The sequence below is a fragment of the Trichoderma harzianum genome (assembly GCF_003025095.1).
Source record: "Trichoderma harzianum CBS 226.95 unplaced genomic scaffold M431scaffold_24, whole genome shotgun sequence".
NCBI classification, from domain to species: domain Eukaryota; kingdom Fungi; phylum Ascomycota; class Sordariomycetes; order Hypocreales; family Hypocreaceae; genus Trichoderma; species Trichoderma harzianum.
Window position 1 is genome coordinate 290,320 of NW_020209272.1, and position 19,696 is coordinate 310,015.

At 45.7% G+C, this 19,696-nt stretch overlaps 10 protein-coding genes across 10 annotated transcripts; 8 read left to right on the forward strand and 2 right to left on the reverse strand.

Moving 5' to 3' along the window:
* The first annotated feature begins 233 nt into the window (after positions 1-233).
* Positions 234-2,200, forward strand: M431DRAFT_128046 (hypothetical protein). The gene is made up of 3 exons (XM_024912356.1): positions 234-1,071; positions 1,123-1,590; positions 1,645-2,200. Exons 1-3 carry the CDS (start codon positions 253-255, stop codon positions 2,041-2,043), a joined length of 1,686 nt encoding a protein of 561 aa, XP_024768279.1. The 5' UTR covers positions 234-252; the 3' UTR covers positions 2,044-2,200.
* A 1,190-nt stretch (positions 2,201-3,390) lies between these two features.
* On the forward strand, positions 3,391-4,803 carry M431DRAFT_99636 (hypothetical protein; the record flags this gene model as incomplete). The annotated part of the gene is made up of 2 exons (XM_024925177.1): positions 3,391-4,155; positions 4,486-4,803. 2 exons carry the CDS (start codon positions 3,391-3,393, stop codon positions 4,801-4,803), a joined length of 1,083 nt encoding a protein of 360 aa, XP_024768280.1.
* A 686-nt stretch (positions 4,804-5,489) lies between these two features.
* Positions 5,490-7,226, forward strand: M431DRAFT_546676 (hypothetical protein; the record flags this gene model as incomplete). The annotated part of the gene is made up of 4 exons (XM_024921225.1): positions 5,490-5,718; positions 5,782-6,581; positions 6,645-6,786; positions 6,847-7,226. The coding sequence occupies 4 exons, from the start codon at positions 5,490-5,492 to the stop codon at positions 7,224-7,226; spliced, it is 1,551 nt and encodes a 516-aa protein (XP_024768281.1).
* Positions 7,227-7,575: 349 nt separating this feature from the next.
* Positions 7,576-8,428, forward strand: M431DRAFT_487598 (hypothetical protein; the record flags this gene model as incomplete). The annotated part of the gene is made up of 3 exons (XM_024916491.1): positions 7,576-7,591; positions 7,741-7,803; positions 8,022-8,428. The coding sequence occupies 3 exons, from the start codon at positions 7,576-7,578 to the stop codon at positions 8,426-8,428; spliced, it is 486 nt and encodes a 161-aa protein (XP_024768282.1).
* Positions 8,429-10,808: 2,380 nt separating this feature from the next.
* Positions 10,809-11,839, forward strand: M431DRAFT_10814 (hypothetical protein; the record flags this gene model as incomplete). The annotated part of the gene is made up of 2 exons (XM_024911665.1): positions 10,809-11,373; positions 11,505-11,839. The coding sequence occupies 2 exons, from the start codon at positions 10,809-10,811 to the stop codon at positions 11,837-11,839; spliced, it is 900 nt and encodes a 299-aa protein (XP_024768283.1).
* Positions 11,840-12,149: 310 nt separating this feature from the next.
* M431DRAFT_10815 (hypothetical protein) lies at positions 12,150-13,007 on the reverse strand (the record flags this gene model as incomplete). Its single annotated transcript, XM_024911666.1, has 2 exons — positions 12,150-12,661; positions 12,725-13,007. 2 exons carry the CDS (start codon positions 13,005-13,007, stop codon positions 12,150-12,152), a joined length of 795 nt encoding a protein of 264 aa, XP_024768284.1.
* A 458-nt stretch (positions 13,008-13,465) lies between these two features.
* On the forward strand, positions 13,466-14,632 carry M431DRAFT_99558 (hypothetical protein; the record flags this gene model as incomplete). The annotated part of the gene is made up of 3 exons (XM_024925165.1): positions 13,466-13,589; positions 13,656-13,969; positions 14,078-14,632. 3 exons carry the CDS (start codon positions 13,466-13,468, stop codon positions 14,630-14,632), a joined length of 993 nt encoding a protein of 330 aa, XP_024768285.1.
* A 706-nt stretch (positions 14,633-15,338) lies between these two features.
* On the forward strand, positions 15,339-15,995 carry M431DRAFT_99740 (hypothetical protein; the record flags this gene model as incomplete). Its single annotated transcript, XM_024925191.1, has 1 exon — positions 15,339-15,995. One exon carries the CDS (start codon positions 15,339-15,341, stop codon positions 15,993-15,995), a length of 657 nt encoding a protein of 218 aa, XP_024768286.1.
* Positions 15,996-16,286: 291 nt separating this feature from the next.
* Positions 16,287-18,332, reverse strand: M431DRAFT_513611 (hypothetical protein). Its single transcript, XM_024920059.1, has 5 exons — positions 18,218-18,332; positions 18,034-18,071; positions 17,547-17,962; positions 17,350-17,499; positions 16,287-17,290 (listed from the first exon to the last, which is right to left on the reverse strand). The coding sequence occupies exons 1-5, from the start codon at positions 18,289-18,291 to the stop codon at positions 16,520-16,522; spliced, it is 1,449 nt and encodes a 482-aa protein (XP_024768287.1). The 5' UTR covers positions 18,292-18,332; the 3' UTR covers positions 16,287-16,519.
* A 417-nt stretch (positions 18,333-18,749) lies between these two features.
* On the forward strand, positions 18,750-19,669 carry M431DRAFT_501071 (hypothetical protein; the record flags this gene model as incomplete). Its single annotated transcript, XM_024917983.1, has 2 exons — positions 18,750-19,364; positions 19,427-19,669. The coding sequence occupies 2 exons, from the start codon at positions 18,750-18,752 to the stop codon at positions 19,667-19,669; spliced, it is 858 nt and encodes a 285-aa protein (XP_024768288.1).
* Positions 19,670-19,696: the final 27 nt, after the last annotated feature.

Below are 19,696 nucleotides of genomic sequence, written 5' to 3' on the forward strand. Positions count from 1 at the left end.
CAAAGAGGCCTTCTTCAATACTCCGTTACAGTACGCAAGAAGATCTAAATGGTACAGAGCGTGTACCCCAATTACTGAACGAAATCCACCCCGCGCCATCGCCGGTCACCGAAGCCGCTGTCGGCATTGAGCATTCTGCCCCTAAAGCGGCCGTCTAGGCTGCTCAAGCTCATCATTGGAGTCACAAGGATCTACCATCTCACTCATATCACATCGCTTCACTAAATTCAATAGAAAAGACACTCTCTCGGTATGGGCATTCGTCCCTCGGGCTGTTGGACATGCCGAATTCGACACCGGAAATGCGATTCGAGAACCCCCACCTGCAAAGAATGCACCGACCGTAACGTCCAATGTCACGGCTACGGGCAGAAGCCGGAGTGGATGGATGGCGCTGCTGAAGAAGAGAAGGAGAACCTGAGGATCAAAAAGGCAGTCAAGGAGAATTTCCGTAGCCTAAGGAGAATTCAGAATAGAGCTCGCCAAAACCGACGCGATGTTGCACCACGGCTGCAGGCAGTTCCGGCTCAGGAAGAGCAGGATTGGGGACCTAGTGGATCGATATCCCCGCATCACGGCAGCAATCTCCCTGATTCTGGGCTAGACAGCAGAGATTACGCATCAATCTCACCAAACAATGAGTCCAGTTCCGGAAGTGCTAACAGCACTCGGTCAGCGTACATAGAGTTGGCAAGGCAAGAGCCGAGGCGGATACCATGGATCGACTCACACGATGCTAGTTTGCTGATGCATTACTTGGACCAAGTGTTTTCTTGGCAGTTCCCTTACCACTCATACGCCTCTAGGTCGGGAAATCGAGGCTGGCTGCTTTCGCTACTGATCCAACAAGGCCCCCTTTATCACGCCATCCTGAGCTTGTCCTCCCTTCACCAGAGTGTATTACTCGGCCGAGAGGAGGAATATTGCCAGCAATGCATAGCGTTTGACCGCCACTCCAGAGCATTGAGAGAGCTCTGTGCATTTATGAGTTGCAAAGAAGAACAATTATTCAACGATGCAGCGCAAATGACGGAATTTTTGGCATCCGGCATAATGCTTATTACATTTGAGGTTAGTATATGCGCTCTTGCTGACGCTTCATCTCTGCTAAACGTCTTATAGGTATTTCGAGGTGGCGAGCATGATTGGCAGCTGCATCTGAATGCGCTGACTTCTACATTGAGCCAGCTCACAACACAAGATATCTTCGCGCCAGGACATTGTCGTGATGACTCTCAACGGGACCAAATGCACAATCATCTTAATTTCATGGAAAACAAAGACCGTGACGGCCTACAATTTCTCATCACTGCGGCCCTCTGGTTCGACATCCTCTCATGTGTCTCCACCGGCAAAGTACCAGCGCTCCCTTATAGTCAATGGCTCAGTATCCCTGGATTGGACACAGCGGCTGTCATGGGCTGTCAAAATTGGATCATGGCATTGATTGGTGATTTGGCCAACCTGAAACAATGGAAGGACAACAGCATAAAAACCGGATTGCTTAGTACTCGCGACCTAGCAGTCAAGGGCCAACGAATTGAGAGTGCCCTCGAAAATGGTATTAAACAACTGGAAATAAATGAAAAGGTAAATCTGGTCGCTCCTATTTCTTAGTGGAACGGCGTTGACATTTTTGTTTAGGGTCTCACAGATAAAGAGATAAATGTCCTGTGGGTATCTCGAATGTTTGCTCTCGCAGCACTAGTACTGTTACATACCATCATATCTGGACCTCTGCCGAAACTTCCGGAGATACAAAGTGCTGTTTCAAGAACCATTGCAACACTTCATACTCGGCCAAAATCTTGTCCTGCCAATGGTATTGTGTGGGCAATATGTGTCACAGGATGTATGGCACAGCCAACTGTACAGCAATCTTTTGAAAGCTGCATGAAAGAAATGTTAGCCGATCACGGCAGGTTTGGGAATTGCTCTACAGTTCTCAGGGTAATGAGGAAGTGCTGGGAACTCCAGCAGCACGGCGTTGCTGATTGCAAAACAGCCATGGTGGAAATGGGCATTTGTGCTCTTTTGATTTAGAAAACAATTAATGTAGGACATTATCTGAGCATTAAAATTGTGGTAATGGACTACAACAGCTAGTCCACGAAAGGACATATCGAAGCACTGCCTAGAATGACCAAAACCCCTCGCCACCAGCCCAAAAGATCAACATGTGGAAAATTTGTCAAGGCTTCAAACATAGTTGGAGCATCCAAGGGTCAAAGCCAAATAGAGGTGCACCACACCTTTCATGTTGTCATTGATGTGTCAAGGTGGTCCGGTAGCGATGTGTAAGTGCATCTGCACAAGGGTAGAGAAGTTATCTATGGCGGGAATAATACCATAACAGCCAACTGAACACACATTCATCCATAAATCCAGCAGCAAAATTTTGAAAGCTTTCTCATGAGAGAAGGGAGATATACAACTGATACGTTTCTCACTAGACTTAGACTACAGATAGGCCTCAAATGACGCAAGCTGTGAGAGTAATTTAAGGAGGCGCAGTTAGTAAAATGAATATAATGCTTTGACGCCATTACATATACTCAAATTGCAAATAATAGGGGAGCAGACGGAACGTGTAATGCTGAGCTGGCAAACCGGAAGAATTCGCTTCTTAACACAACTATGGATATTATATGTTCTACTCTGTGCATTCTCATTGGGTTGCCATGGAATCTTATCATTCTGGAACTTGATTAGCAGCTTGATCAAGATCTCGGAATCGTATATCTTTGTAACAGTGCCCATCCAGACTTTGTCCCGGGTAGTACATGGTTAAGGAGATACAAACAGTAAATCATGTTCTGGAAGTGCCAAAGCTGGCGATTTGCCCAAAAATGAGCCTACGTCATAGGAAACTCCATTAACCTCGCGGAAATGGCACAGGGCAAAGAAGTTACAATACCTAGAAACCCGCGATAGGCACGGCCTAACTAATATTAGAGACAAAGATTTTACAACATAGGCTGAGAAATCGTTTCCAGACCGCTGTTTTGTATACCACCAATGCGCGGGCAAAAACATCCCTTGAACATTTTTGGTGAAGTTTGCCTCCTATCTATTTAATTTCATCATCTAACTCAACTTCTCCTATGATGTCTTCGGCAAGTCTTGGTCGCTAGAGCTCCTGGTAGCGGGGCAGATCGACAAGTAACCCCAACTTTATTCGTCGTGATAATTTCCTTGTTGGGACAGTCGCACGACAGGCCTCCAGTAGATAGTTTCCGCCATACACCATGGGGGCCTAATGGCTCTGTGTGTTGGAAGAAAGAAGCAAGTAATCTGCTATATAAACTTGGCATTCTTACTAGAAAGTTCCCCAAGTTATCAACGATACTTGCAATCATAGAGCAAAGAAAAGAAAAGCCAACACACACCATGCTCCGCACGCTTAGCTCTGTTAGCCTCCTCATCGGCCTTCATGCCATTGCAGTCACTGCCAACAAACCCCCGATAATCCAAGGCCCAATCACAGTGGGAACCAAAGGCCATCCTTTCAGCGCATATGCTGGGAATATCTCCTCTATAGGCTATGTCGAAGAAGAGTTTTTTCTCAGCGGGGATGCTGTTCGATACAATGTTGTCGGTAACTTGACAAGTGATGGTCATTGGACGTTATCCTACAACAGCACTGCCTCATACAAAACCCGTATGCTCATCCGACGCCCATTGGATCATAAAAGGTTCAACGGCGATGTTCTTGTCGAGTGGATCAACGTTTCCGGCGGTTTCGACATTACATCTACCGACCTTCCAGGCGTCTATGAAGCGGGCTACATATGGGCCAGTATTGACGCCCAAGCTACTGGTATCGAAGGCGGAGCAACGAATCCCCAAGGCCTCATTCAATGGGACCCAGTGCGATATGGCACGCTGAATATTCCTGATGATGCCATCTCCTATGATATTGTCAGTCAAGCTGCCAGTGTTTTGCGCAGTGGCAATGTCACTGGAGGTCAAATTCCTGAGCATGCCATCCTTGTTGGGGCTTCTCAATCCGGTAGCCGAGTTTTGGGTTATACAAATGGTGTCCAGCCATTGAATGGCTCATATGATGCCATCATTCCGGCCATCTGTGCTGGTGCTTCTTCTGATTTCAGCCCTGTCCCTGCTCACCCTACTCCTGGCCAGAGTGGTCGCACTGTCTTTACAAAAGTCCGAACCGATCTTAAAGTCCCTGTCTTCATGATGAATTCTGAAACCGAGTCGTTGCACTATGCTCAAAACTATCTTCGACAGCCAAACACACATAAGTTCCGCGAATGGGAAGTTACTGGAGCATCTCACGCCAACCTCGGAGACCTAATTTGGCTCGCCCCTCAACGAGAAGTAGACGGAATGCCTGGTCCTCTTCCAGACACGACTAATATCAGCACCGTCAACTGGCAACCCACTCTTGACGCAATCTATCGCCACGTTTCTCTCTGGATCCGTGATCCTACCTATGATCCTCCTACATTTCCTTACATGGAGGTGGCCACCAACTCAAGTGGAGTGATGGACTACGTTCGAGATGCCGATGGTAATACCAAGGGCGGAATCCGTCTTCCAGAACTTGCCGTGCCCGTCGCCGGGTACAACGGCATTAACAACGGTCTCTCTGGCAACACATACCCATTTTCCGATTCCAAGTTGAATGCTTTGTATCCAACTCACCAAGAGTATGTTGCCAAGGTTAAAGCAGCTGCTTATGCGTCTTTACATGAAAAGGTCATTTTGGAATACCAGGTTAAGAATTACACGCGCGCAGCGGAGGTCGCTAACGTTCCTCCACAATGCACTAGCTCTTAGTTCATTTTCTTTCTCACTTACAACAATGGTGTGTCTATTTACACACCCATTTTTATTTTGTTCAATTTACATGTATTAGAGAGGCATGTTACAGCCTGCCTCGAGTCACATTATGGCTAGGCATTTGTGACCTCTTGGACCAATGGGATGTAAGTATCCGGCGACTCCTTGCAAAGCTTCCGGAAAGAAGAGTAATCTATCCGTCGTCCTTTCTGCGCTTCGCAGCAACAACGTGGCTGTGTCCAGAACTAGGGTCATACCAAAGTACTCGTAGTTTCGTGGCAGGCCTCCCCACAGCTGCTGACTTTCACAGCTTACTTTCGCGAGTCGTTGGCTAAGTACGAATACGATCAACATTGTATCAGGCGCAAGACGCAAAGTGCAAAATACGAGTTAGACACACAATTTGCCAGCCCTATATCACCTCGCATTTACTTGTGAGTTCAGCGCCTAGCTTGAGGCTGTGACAATTCTTGTACTAATTGATGGCTCATCTACGTCAGTTATCGTCTAATGGCTTTTGAGCGTGTTATTTTTGGAATACTTTGGCATCTAAAAGAAAATGATTCCAAACACTTTCTCAAACAAAAGAGCTATATAATGATCACTATCTATAGCTGTATTTAGGTCCATAGAGACAATACCAACACAAAAACGAACTCATTACACTTTACTATCATATTATCATGGACTCTGAACCGGAAGCCCATAAATTTTGCATTATTATTGGCGCTGGTGCAGGCGGCCTGATCCAAGCAGCGGAACTGTTGCGAAAGAAAGTCCTACAACTGCAAGACATACAAATTCTTGAGCGGAACAGTGACTACGGTGGTGTATGGAAAGCTGCAACTTACCCTGGGGCGGCTTGCGACGTATTCAGTTGCACTTACCAGGTTAGCTGGCACCGAAATCCAGGTATTTGAATTAAGCATGTCAAATCTTTGCCTAAATACACAAGCTCATCATTTTGTTTACCAGACTGGAACTATCTTTTCCCCACAGCCTCAGAGCTTGTCCAATACTATAAGAATTTTGCGAAACATTTTAACATTACCGATTGTACCACATTTAACCAGAGCGTTACACAGGTGACTTGGTCTGAAGAACGGTCATTATGGGTTGTAGATGTACTAGACGGGAGATCTGGGGCGCACAAACGTTGGACTTGTCGCGTCTTGGTTCAGGCTGCCGGAACATACAACAGGATATCCACACCTCAAATTCCTGGGATGGATCGTTTCAAGGGCGACATGTGGCATGCCTCGGAGTGGCCAATGCATTATCGTTTCACGGGCAAGACCGTTGCATACGTGGGCACTGGACCAACCTCTGTTCAAGTGCTGCCATATATCCAAGCACAAGCCAAATCGGTCAAGGTGTTCTGTCGAAGCATGACCTACTGCCATCCATTCAACAACTTCAAATACCCAACCTTGGTTAAATGGGTATTTCGCTGTGTCCCTGGAGTTCTTGCTTTATACGCATTCCTGGTTGCAAATCTCTTTGCAATCTGGGCTTATTTCGCCTTTCGACCTGAATCATGGATTGCCAAGAACACAGAGCGTTACTGCCGTCGGCATTTAAAAAGGCAGGTCTCTGATCCTATTCTCCTCCAACAATTGACTCCCACTGGACGATTTGGGTCTAAGAGGCCGCTGGTCTCACTTTCGGGCTTTTTTGAGACTCTCCAAAAGAACAATGTGGAGGTAATTAGCAACTCCATTGTTGCTGTGGATGAGGCTGGTATTATCACCAAACGGCCGCATACAAGCGATATTGTGTTACAAATCGATGAACCGGAAGTAAATGGACACTCATCTGCAGCATCTCGGACAAAAGAGCAACACTCGCATATCGAAGCAGATGTTATTATCTGGGGCACTGGGTTCAAAATGCAGGGCTGGGGTGGCGCAGTACCTACGATAGGCCGCAATGGTCAACTTCTTAGCGAGCACTGGAGAGACTCTCCCAATGCATTATACGGTGAGCACATGAACTGCTTCTTGCTACTAAGTAGAGTCTCTAATCAGACCATTACTGCAGGGACTATGACATCTGCATTTCCCAATCTCATCTTTATGAATGGGCCTAATACAACAACGCCTTGGGGAAGCTTGATCGGAGGGCTGGAGATGCAGGCAGCTTTCAATCGCAAGGTCATCCGACTCATTCACCAAAAGTCGATTAACAACCCTTGTTATGCCCTAGAGCCCCGTCAAGACATGGAAGAAGCATGGACAACGTCTATGCAAGCAGAGCTTGACAAATTGGCTACCAGTCCGGAATATGGTCCAGCCTTTTATTACTTGAACGAAAAAGGACAAAATACCTTCTTTTTTCCGTGGACCCAGCAATACTACCGATGGAAGACAAGAAGACTGGACGTTGCTCAGTATGTTGAGTCGGGGATGACAGAGTTCTAAGGCTTTACTTGTCCTCACCTATAATCATATCATGTATTCCGAATACAAATATGCGCGGTAATAATTTCGAATTGACAATTTTTATGGATTGGAAGCCTCAAAGTGATCGCTGCTCCAGTTGATATACTTCACACATGAATTTGGCTGAAAAGTAATAATTGAATATGATAGCCCTGATATAGCTAGCAGGCCCCCAGGCTGCCATCAGACTTGTAGTCAGCAGCTATAGGGCCAGCTACAGCTATAAAACGGCCCTAGGAAATAACCAACAACCTTCAACCGTTCAAAGGTCCGACCTTCCCTTTATTTACTTTCTTCTCTCGTCTTTTTTCCCCTCCGTTTTATATATATGGCGACACCGAACGGTAAATAGTGATTGAAATGAGCGACTCATCAGCAAACGATCATGAAAGCCGATACTCTTCTATGCAATGCTGTAAACATTGTATAAAAAGAAAGCAGTCGTTTCTTAAAATCTTCTGTCTCTTACAAATTTTTCTTATTTCATTTCTAGTCTTTGGTTATAGGGCGAAAAATATTCTGATGCTGCAAGGCAGCAATACAGTGGTTAATCCTTGTAAGTGACTTCTCGTAATTGAGGGCGCATTCGCTAAAATTTGTCTTGCACCAGACTAGAAGCTTTGGGATTACAACTCTACCTTCTTCTTTTACGGACTTGAAGGGTCAGCAAATAACACACAAGCTAATGCTCAGCTATGGAGCGACATTCAGCTGGGTAAATACTCCTCTATCTGGCTACGTACTGCTCCCGTTTGTTAATACTGAAACCAGAAGACGGCATTGTTGCTGTTGACTCGGCATGGGCGCGAGAACAAGGACCTGCCGCTTCAAATCCACATCCAGCTCACCCGGAACTGAGCGTGTATCAAGTTGACGTCTATCATGCACTTCACTGCTTGTATCGCGTTCGCAATAGAATTGTGTCACATCTTTCTATGGAAGAACTTCCGCGGGATGACCCACATACATTGCATTGCATCGACTACGTCCGCGAGCAGTTGATGTGCCACGCGGATACAACACTACAGGCCACAAGTGACTATGTCCATTATCATTATAATAATGGACACAAGTGTAGAGACTTCTCTGCTATACAGGAATGGGTTGACAAACACAAGTGGCCAGAGCATCGCGTCTATATTGATGCATGGCTGAGTGAGCACAGAGATGAGATGATTTAGAGAACTATAAGTAGGATGAAGGCAAAGTCAAGTATCTGTTCATGGCATAAGTGTAATAAGAGTCACGAGAAACATTCAATATGTTAAACCAATTTCACATGGAAAACATGGAAGAGCACTACTGCTCTTTACACTCTAGGTTATCCATGAGAGTCATCTTCAGCGTTTGTAAATAAATTTGACAGAAAAGAAATGAAGCTTGCTTCTACACATTACATACTGGCATGCTGCATGAACTCTCTTATTCCTCAATTTCTGATCTATCAAATTACCTTGAGTTCAATTTTCGATTTATCAACTTACAAATTTCCGTTATGTTTAGAATGTACTGCTTTAGAAAATGATTATCAATACTAGCCTGTCTACATTGGGGTACGCTAACCTTTTGCTTCTAATGACACCATTGATACGGCAATCCAGCATAAGTAGCTCCCTTCTCTGTACTAGTCCATACATTTACGTCAGGTTTTCTATCGGCCCTTCTTCTTTTTGAAAGTGCCGATGAAGACAAGTGTTAGAGGAGTACGGAGTACGAGCACTGCCGCAACATACGGCTTGCTATGTACATACTGTTATCAGATGGGCATTCATATCAGTCCTCCAGCTGGCGGATGACTGGCTACTAGGTCTCTTCATATGATATGTCAAAGAAAAGCAGCAATTGGAATAGACCTCGGGCAAATCAGAAGACAATTCCTAAAATAGTGAATGGACTTCTGAAATTGGGGGCGAAATACTCTGTACTCTATCTAGCATACCTAGTCTCAAATATGTAGGTAAGACGGGCATTACCCTCCTAATTCCGCCAGTAGATGGGATTAACAAGCAATAGTTTATCAATCCCGGGTTTTCCCCTATTAGTCTTTTACGGAGAGCACTTATTAAAAGGGCTAGCCCAGTTCCGCGCTGCCGACGTTATCTTATAATAGGTATGTATATATAAGAGGTTGTGTCCCTGAATTTGTGAAGTGAAGATTGGAGAGCTTCATTAAGTACTATACGCGCAACACCCTTTCTAAATATCTCTATTTATTTTACCGAAATGCATTTCAAATTGTCTCTTGCAGCTGCCGGCGTAATAACTCGAGCCCTGGTGGCTGCTATTCCATTTAGCAGTCTCCCATCAACAGATATAGACCCTGCGATTAACGATAACTTTGTCAATGCCCAAGTGAACGACTTTGTTGTAGATGTTCCTCGTGGCTATGAGGCAAATGGTATGATCGATTCTTGCTCTTTTGAATTCAGGATAATACGGCGACATAATAATTGTATAACACTTTCTCGTGCTAACATTCATGCCTTTTAATAGCAAACTAGCCACAGACTGATGTGTGACGAACCGATCTATACCAGATATTATAGGATACTTTTTGACGGTGATTGACTAGGTCAAAGTTTATGTTGCAATAGTAGGTAGGATACAACGGGCAATCTTATTATATAGCTGGTAGTTGAACACAATGACCAATCTTGTTGTTATGTTCATGGCGGGTGGTACGACCATATCACAGGTACATCCACAGCCTGTGCGGGAATAATGTCTTTTCAAATCTAGATGGGCAAAAGCTAGCCCGCCACCAAGACGGGTAAGCCATTGACCCACTCGTCTGCATTACAAGATTTCTCGTCGAGACCGTAAGCCAACTTATCAACGGATTTAACCTTGGTATAGATGACTTAGCCGTTATGGTTTGGAGAATCACCCGGATAAGTATTCCTAAACATTTCGAAATATCCCAAGTGGAGATATGACATGGACTACAAACATATTCTGGACACATTTATTCCATTCATCTCTTTGTTATGGTTCCTCTTGCCGCATAATCGCAGATGCTGGCGTAAGCCACTAGGTCTACTTACTATTCCAGGCGTTCCACCTATTCAGGTGTCTTTTATTTTAAGCTGAAGTATGATAATCCATGCCAAGACGTATTACGTCGCAAATAACCAGGACTGTCCGAATGTCCGTTAGCCGTTACACCATTCAGTCACATCACTGAGGTGCCATTGTGTACTCTCACATTATTCCTACATCCGCGTATAGTTATGGCTTCAGTATGCCACTGAACCTGCACGGCTGTTACCGCAGATCTTCCTCATTCGCCCCATCATTATGTCCGCTAGATCCTGATAACTCCAGCTTGTAAGTAGAGATTACTCCTGAGATCTATATTTTCCATTGCTTATTGATGTGGCGGTCTTGCACTATGTAGCAATACCCCAATCATCATCTCACTATATAATTGCGCTTTTGGTTCCTTAAGTAAAGTTATGCTATCCATATGTTTAAGATTCCGTATTGGTCTTCTGTGTTTCTAAAGCCCTGGTTTTCTTCCCGCCATTGATACCAAATAGCCCGCAATACCGAGTCTGCACCATGACAAGTCCTTCAGAACAGACGCTGCTTATCACCGGCGCAAACGGCTTTCTTGCCGGCCACGTTATTAAAGAGGCATTGGAGCAAGGCTACGACATCCGAGGCACAGTTCGCTCGCCAGAATCTGCTAAAAAGATTCGACATCTTTTTGCAGAGTACGCCGAAAGATTCTCAGTATTTGTTATTCGGGACCTTACTCAGAGAGATAATTACGAGAATGCCTTTGTTGGGGTGTCTAAACCCATTACTGGTGTCATCAGTATTGCCGCGCCCTTTACACTGAAAGTCGAAGATAACTGTCGTCAGCTTCTCGATCCAGCAATTCAAGGCGCTATTGCAATGCTTGAGGCTGTCAACCTTTATGGCCCCAGCGTACAACGTGTGGTAACGACTTCGTCGTTCACGGCCATCATTGACCTATCAAAAGGTTTCCGACCAGGCCATGTATACTCGGAAGAGGATTGGAACCCAATGACCTATGCAGAAGCCGCCAATGCGGATGCTGTGTCGGCGTATTGTGCTTCGAAGGCTTTGGCTGAGAAAGCCATTTGGGATTGGATGGAACGTGAGGAGCATCTTTCTCTGTGTCGACGATTAATCCTCCTCTGATCTTTGGCCCCCATATCGGTGGAATTACCAATCTGCAACATCTCAACGAATCGACTGCTGTACTCTGGAGTCTACTGGATGCAAAAGAAGTACCACCTACCGATTTTGCGGGCTTTGTTGACGTTCGCGTTGCTGCAAAAGCTCACATAGAAGCATACAAACGGCCTGAGGCAGGTGGACATAGATTTCTGGTCGCTTCGCCTTTCAGCTATCAGGCCGCGGTAGATGCACTCAGAGAGGATATTCCTGAGCTCGTAAACCGTATTCCAGAAGGAACCAAAGGCATGGACATATCTGACACGGTGTACAGCGTCAGTGGAAAGAAAGCTGAGAAGATCCTAGAGATTCAGTATATGCCTCTCAGAGAATCACTGAGAGACTCTTTTCTAGAATTGTTAGAAGCTGAGAGAAAGCTCGTTTAGGCATTGTGATACTTAGATCGTCACCAATGCGCCATGGTTGGCATCTCAATACAATATGATTCTTTATGAATTGCTGAAATTGTGGTTATCAACTCGTTAGTGACTCTTTTTATGTAGCAGATAGCTGGTTTACCTCTACACAAAACGCACAACGTTGCATGAAAGCGCCAGAACCTCTTATTAATCTAAATCTACAATGAACATGTATCATTCATACTAGTCGGGCTAATCTAGTCAATCTCCAAAAGTGCACGTCAGCTTTTATTTTAGGGCTATCTAATGGCGCCTGTATACCTACGTTCCAGGTCTTTTACCATGGCTGTACACCTGCCTTGTTGATAACTAAGCCCATATCCGCATCTCTTTCCCCTTCAATAACTGATGTGACGAGATCTGCTCCAATTTGTGGATCTATGGCTCCCATCTGCCTCAGTAATTCTTGATCGCCACCGAGTCCAGTAGCCAGCAGACCTGGGCTTACTGCGCACACTTTGACCTTGTCCTCCTTCAGTACCCGTGCCCATTCGCGCATCATCATATTCATTCCAGTCTTGGCGCTCCTGTATGAACTCCATCCCAATTCTTCCTTCGGCCAACCCTTTGCGGGTGCTCTGTCAGTGAACCGCTCTTCCTTCGTCTGCCCGTGCAGGGTTGCAGTGCCACTTGCAATGAAGATAAGCCTCGGATCAGACGACTTCAGAAGCAATGGGGTAAAGACGGAAGATACGACGTGCGATCCCACCGTATTGACTGCCCATGATTTGTTCCATGCTTCCCGTAGGCTAAATTTTCCCAAATACAGCTCACGATCGAAATTTGCACCTGTTAGTTAGCACTGGTGGTCAGTAGATTACCTCAACTCGATGAACCAGAGATGAGCTATACCTGCGTTATTCACAAGAACATCCAATCGCCCAAACTGTTCCTCCACGAATTTAAAGGCCGAATTGATTGACTCGTCATCTTCAACATCAAGCTGAATGGGCTCCACCGTGGTAGAGCTGTTGAGCTGCTCAGAGGCTAACTTCTCAGTCGCAGCTATTGCCTTTTCTAGAGATCGGCCAGCAAGAAGTATTTTATAGGGTTTCGATGACCGACACAGAGCGCGGACAATTTCCAGTCCCAAGCCAGTGTTTCCACCAGTAATGAGGATTATTTTAAAAGACATCTTTGGCTTTCTTTCCTATAATGGCTTTTGGCTCCAGCGGAAGGGAGAAACACGAAGATGAAACTGAGTTTTGGGGAAAGCTTCTGCCATTATAAGCTATACAATCACTTTGGCCAAAGGACCGTTCAATAAGAACGGCGATAGCCCTATATACAGAATGCTGCTACCTCCAGGGTCATATAGCACAACGGTGTTTATTTTGTCTGAATCCGGATTCAAGTTCCGGTATGATTGGTTCCTAAGCCGTAAGCCAAGCTTGGCACGGCAATGGATTACGCAGGTCCATGGAAAATATGAGGGTGGTAAACGTGGGGTGCAAGTTCGGAGCGCGGTGTTAACGGCGATTAAAGTCCTAGTCGATGGATCGTGCATAGCAAGTGGCTTACCTTGCCGGATTCCTTGCTTTGCATTTGATGTTTATCTTGTTTCCGTTAAATTCGTATCCGAAAGGAGTGCAGATGGACCTACTATTCTTCGAAGAAGCTGCTGAGGCCGCAACGACAGAAAGTCAGCGGCCGCCTAAGAAACGCGTTCTTAACGCGGCAAGAAAAGAGCAAAATCGTTCTGCGCAAAGGGCTTACCGTCAGTTACTCTTTTGGCCTATCACTTCATACGGGATTGACCGAGACTGACTCGCCTTGGGCGCAGGAAAACGGCAGAAAGAACGGCGAGAGAGACTCCGGGATGAAAGTCTTCAAAGATCTCAAAGGCAATCAACACCCCAGTTACTACCACACCCGCCCCTGGATAACTACACTTCTTATTCTGAAACTCAGCCGAATCATGTTACAAGCAATTCGTCAAGTAGAATGAAGCTATTCATCAATTCAGGAGGCCCAGCCTCTGCAAGACACGATACTTTCTCTTCTTCACCAGTTGAAATCTCACCCTCAACTACAGGCGACGCTAGAGGCAGCGAGCTCCAATTGCCTGATACAGAAGACACCATGCTAGCCGGCCTTGTCGGATTTTGCCATAGTGACAGAATACCGCATCGACCAAGAGATGGCAAAAAGTCATCGGCAGTCTGCACAAATTCGTCTTATATAGCCGATCCTGGTGCTAGTAAGATTCATTTCATGCAGAACGCTGTTTTCTCAGCAATCATGCATAACGCTATATGCCTGGGATTTGACCTAAACGAGGTGGCTGCATGCAGTTTCTCCTACATATCACCATTCTACCAACCTAATGCTACGCCTCAGACTGATCCAAAAGACCTTCTCACATCAGCGAATCTACCGACGACTAATACGATGCCGGCGAATCTTCGTCCCACCTTAAGCCAGCTACTTATTCCTCACCATGCCAGCCTGGATCTCATCCCACTCCCGCTGCTTCGTGAACGGGCAATCATGCTCTCGGCTGCTATGCCCTTTGTGTACAATTTGACGGAATTTAAAACAGATATCTTTGTGCGAGGAGGTCTAATGGTCTGGTCTTCATCCGCAACAGAACTCAGCGATGCAGTGACAAATACAAAGAGAAGTTGCTTACAGCCATGGGATAGCGAATGCTGGGAAGCTGCTCCCTGGTTCCTCGAAAAATGGAGCATTGTTGTTGATGGGCGGCAAGGTGAGCTTGGGAGGAGGAGTCTACGATGGGCGAGTGTACGAGAGATCTAGGGCATTGGCTTCAAAGAACCGAAGAAATGCCTTCCAAGAGTTGGAGTCTTGGGGCCGTGAGAAGACTATTGTTAGCTATCCTTTTTTACTCTTTATTAAGACAAACCATAGACAGCCACCTATCACCTATTCATCAATCAGACGATGATATGCTTCATCATCGGATCCTGGCAACTAAATTTGGTCGTGGATAAATTGTCAAAATACTATCACTGCTCATGCACCTTCACAGCTCGTTCCGACTCAATCCTCAATGCAGCGGCGAACATTTGCCTGGTAATTCTGCCAGATACTACATTTATAAAGGCATCTAACAGATCTCATAGCATACGAGTAGCTTCTGTTGGTCCGATGAGGATGGTCCGGTGGTCCGGTGGTCCGGTGGTCCGATAATCTGCTAACTTTGGCCTTTGGTCCATTACTTCCCGCTTTAAGGGGATAAAGTCAAGGCGCTGCCACTAGGAAGTACATGTTTTCATTTTCATCAAAATCATACTGTTTCCTGTCTCACAGTTTTCCCGTACCTTTTCTCTACCTTACCTATCCCATTTCTTATTTACATCAGATCTTCATTATCATAAACTTCGATATCTTCTGCGCTCAATGGCAACCTCATCATCGCTTGTTAACCTAATTCTCCATTAATCGCAATCGAGAAGGAGACACGTGGCACTATAAAATAACTCAGCTCATTCAACGTCTTAGAATGTCGGAAGAAGACGGCATCCATCAACTCAATCGCACCTACAGCCCAGCTCTCAACCTAGTCCCTCCCAACTCCAAGTCTAAGCGATACGACGACGCATTGGCCTACTTTCGAACGATTACATGGTGCGCGGAGCTGCTAGAAGCTTCTGGCACTTATTACTTCCTCCCTAACTGCCGAAACCCAGCTTCGGATCACCAAGACCAATTCTTTAGCACGACCCTAGCCACACCAACTACTCTGAAACACGTCTTGTGCTTTTTTGCGACAGAGGACCGAGATGTGCTACAGGATACATCAACGCCTATTGCCAAGGTGCAGACACTTTACGCTCCAGAGGACGGCCTCGGTGGTATCGGATCAATGATGCATGGTGGAATGATTATGGCCTTGCTTGACGAGTCCTCAAATGTACTGCTTGAGATCAACACTGTAATGAACAAACAAGGTGCTATGTTTGAAGCAGGAAGTGTCACAGGGGGAATGGAAATTAAATTTATAAGGCCTGTTATCACCGGGCAAACAGTTTTAGCTACAGCCAGCATCGATGTAGTTGATGGACGTAAGATGAGGATCAAGTGCGACATACGCGACGAAGATGGAATAATATTAGCCAGGGCATCTAGCACATGGTTTGTCGTTAAACATCATCTTTAAGGCATAAACATGCTGAAGAAATCTCCTTCTAATAAAACTAAAGACTTCCCAACTCCATTTGGGATTTTGACTCGGCGATGACCATCTTCCGATGTCCAACAAAGGGCAATGCGGTTATTTACTACATCACTTAATAAGATTATAGTACTCCAAAGTTTAAACTAGAAGATTTGAGAGGCAGATTCAGTAGAATCAGAGTACACTAAGGCAGTGAACTACAGATGGTTAATATTTGACGACTGATCACGATTCCATATTGGAAGGCGTGTCGTCCCTGTGAAGAATAGTGCAATCAATTCTATGTGCAAATTGTTATTGCTTCAAAAGCTCTCACGTCGAGAAGGAGATTACCTGAGCAGGATAAGTAATTCTCATAGTAACTCCAGTTGAGCATGAATTAGGGTGAATGCCCAACCCTTTTCCCCATAAATAGCACAACAGTACAGATCGCTTCCTTTATAATCCGATAGCTCTATCTATAGCCAGGTAAATATTTTACCGGCTACGAGGACGTTGTTGAGACTCTAATAGTTCATTAACTCCTGCCAGGAGCCCAATGGTTGCGAAAACCTCAACACAACACGCCGCTCATCGCCAGCATACACAGATATGCCCTGAACTCTCGCCGCAGCTGGTATATCATTTGAGCATCCAACGATAACAGTGCCTTCTTCCAAACTCATGAGTCTCTGTGCGGCCTTGGCCACCAAAGCGCTGTTCCATAGACCTTCCTGCATTGGGTTCCAGGTCATTAGCTCTATAGCTCTTCTCCTGATGAAGGGGTCACGACATCTGGTAATAATGGCGAAGAGGATAGGTATAACGCCAGTATCCATGTGAAAACGGGGGTGCTTGTTGGATGTTGCCTCCGAGTCATAAATTTGCATTGATGCCTCGGCAAAATCGAGCATCTCGTTGAATTGACTGGAGTATTCATCCCACACGGTTTCATCGTCATTTCCTCTGGAGTCAACAGTACACAAGTGAGTAGCTAGGTACCGTTTCTGCAGCTCGAGCAATGTGAGAGCCCTCCTGTTCGCAGCACCTGCAAGTAACTGGCTGTTTTTCTGTTGAAATGCATCAAATGCGCGGCACCATTCTCCAAAGCAGTTGACTAGGGCACCTAGCGCTTCTTGGTCTGAGGGTCTGTCGAGCATCCACTGCAATGCAATGCCATGGATTGCTTCTCTAGCTTCTGAAAGTTGTTGGAACGTAAATTCGGGCGGGCTTGACCTTTGACGTTCAGGTATGGCGTAACTCATATCCAGTAACCCATCTATCGAGTTCCCAAAAATCTATATATACCATATGTTAGAGTTTCCTTTTGGTACATCAAAATGGTACGAATACTTACCCATGATATTTGAAGTGTGAGGCGATTGAAGAAAGCCACGATCAGGTGGAAGAGATGATTGCCGGCAGATATGGTCGGCTGTATTTCTCTCATCATTCTATAACCAGATGTGTAAAGTCTTATGGCGGATCTTATATGCCCTCGGAGAATCTGGGTCAGTCAGTAACTGAAATGAGAAGATCTAGAAAGCAATATACCTCAACACATATAAATATAACACATGATACCAGGTGTATCAATGACAGGTCGTGCCGGACACTGGAGAGGCTATTGATGGCAAGATTGTAATGACGCAAAGCAAACGAAGCGTCACCGCCGGGACTGCGATTTATGTATCTCTCATGGTATGTGGATAGAGCGACAAGTGCGTGCCAAATGCAGGGTTCTGAGTAAGCCAACTGCAGGACCCTTGTACTCCAAAACTCATCCGGGAAGAACATGGAAAGCTGCTGTATTGTTTGTTCGGTGAAAAACTGTATGGAGCGAGCTACACGATGGACGTCATGATTCTGCACGTGTATCATCATCCATCTCAGTTGCGGAGCCGGTGATGGGTTGGACGATGATTTGGTAGTGACCCGGTAGCCGTCGCAGGAGTAGCCGGATGAGGTGCCTACTCAGGTGAGCATCCAGATAAAGTATACATAATACATGTAAGTGCTAACTCAAAGGATATGGCCTTACATCTAATGCAGGACGGGCGGGTCTCGTCACACTTGAGCCTCCGAACTATAAGTAGAGTAAGTCATCGCCGTTGTTGTTATGCTACACTGGGAGCTGACTGACTTCTGCGAATCTCAGCGTTAGCATCTTCAGTGCGCCTACCTGGACCCGCAATCGGCTGGACAGGGGCTGATGAATCGCTTACTTGCATGTTTGGCAGCCCGTCCGGACTTTGGGTGCTCTTGCTCTTCGGCGTTGGCCTGGCTTTACACGTGTCATTGTGGCTCTGACTAGAAATACTGGTGCATAGGTAGGAAGTCTGTCAAGATGCCCAAGACAAGATGGTGTAGATTCTTCCCTCTCAACGGGTGCGACATTATGTCCGAGGACACAGGGGCTAACCAGATGAAAGCTGCGTATATCACTAGTACTAGATGGGAAATGTCCTTACGGCTCGGCCAATCGGGAATCCCATAACATTGACGGCCCCATTCATCTGATAACTAGAGCCTGATAGAGTGGCCCCGACGCCGTATGGGCAGTGTCAAGACAATTAATTAGATATCTATATCTATATATACATATATATAAATCTTGAACTAATTTATAAGCTGTACGGAAGGGGGTTGGAAGATAAAAGTCTATCTATTTGCATCCTAGTTTCTCTCAGTTGTTACCTTCTTTTCTCCAACGCCAAACACAAGATGGCGCAACAAGGGGATGGCGAGTCCACGGACATGTGGCAATTCTCTCCTTCACTCGGCGCCTCCATTCTCTTTCTCGTCCTCTTTTTTCTAACAACTGCCGTTCACCTTGGGCAAGCAATTTACTACAAGCAGAAATACTGCTGGGTCATTATCATGTCAGGCATATGGCAGGTCTTGACGTACATCTTCCGCACGATTAGCATCCAGCAACCCCACTCTTTCAACTACTATGCTGCCTGGTTTGTCCTCATTCTCGTTGCGCCACTTTGGACAAACGCCTTTGTCTACATGGTGTTCGGTGGCATGGTTTGGAACTATACAGACGATCGTCGCGTGTGGCGGGTAAAGGCGCAGCATTTTGGTTTCGTGTTTGTACTCTTGGACATTGTATCATTCGTCATCCAAGTGTACGGTGCTGCTAGAGCAACAGCAAAAGATGCACCGACAGACAAGGTGCTTCAGGGACTGCACATATACATGGCTGGCGTTGGGATACAACAACTATTCATTCTCATCTTCTGCTTGTTTGCGTTACGGCTTCTATTCCGAGTACGCAAGGAAAGTAACGAGAAGGCCAAGTCAACAAAGTTAAGCCCTGCTATGCTGCTCCTCTATACTCAATTTGTTGTATTGGCTTTAATCTCGGTAAGGATTTACATCTATGGGCAAGACATATGTGAGAATCTATTCCTAACTAATTTTGTCAGCTTCGAATTATCTTCCGCATTTGCGAATACGCGCAAGGACTCGACAGTACTATACCACTGCACGAAGCCTACCAGTATGCTTTGGATTCGCTTCCTATGCTTCTTGCACTTGTTGCCTTCAACGCTGTACATCCGGGACGAATCATGAGCGACAGTAAATCTGGCCTGCCGTCATTTCGGATGCAAGAAAATCGCACGCAAATCGGAAGTGCAGACACTGCACAACCAAGTCACTTTGAATAGCTTGCTTCAGAAAAAAACAAATGATAT

What these genes read in the sequence shown, in the direction of transcription:
- M431DRAFT_128046 (XM_024912356.1), top strand. Translation starts at nt 253, where the DNA reads ATGGGCATTCGTCCCTCGGGCTGTTGGACATGCCGAATTCGACACCGG. An exon ending in TAATGCTTATTACATTTGAG is followed by an intron (nt 1,072 to 1,122) that starts GTTAGTATATGC and finishes AACGTCTTATAG; the next exon opens with GTATTTCGAGGTGGCGAGCA. An exon ending in AACTGGAAATAAATGAAAAG is followed by an intron (nt 1,591 to 1,644) that starts GTAAATCTGGTC and finishes ATTTTTGTTTAG; the next exon opens with GGTCTCACAGATAAAGAGAT.
- M431DRAFT_513611 (XM_024920059.1), bottom strand. Translation starts at nt 18,291, where the DNA reads ATGACACGTGTAAAGCCAGGCCAACGCCGAAGAGCAAGAGCACCCAAA. An exon ending in ACGGGCTGCCAAACATGCAA is followed by an intron (nt 18,072 to 18,217) that starts GTAAGCGATTCA and finishes TATAGTTCGGAG; the next exon opens with GCTCAAGTGTGACGAGACCC. An exon ending in TTATATTTATATGTGTTGAG is followed by an intron (nt 17,500 to 17,546) that starts GTATATTGCTTT and finishes TGACTGACCCAG; the next exon opens with ATTCTCCGAGGGCATATAAG.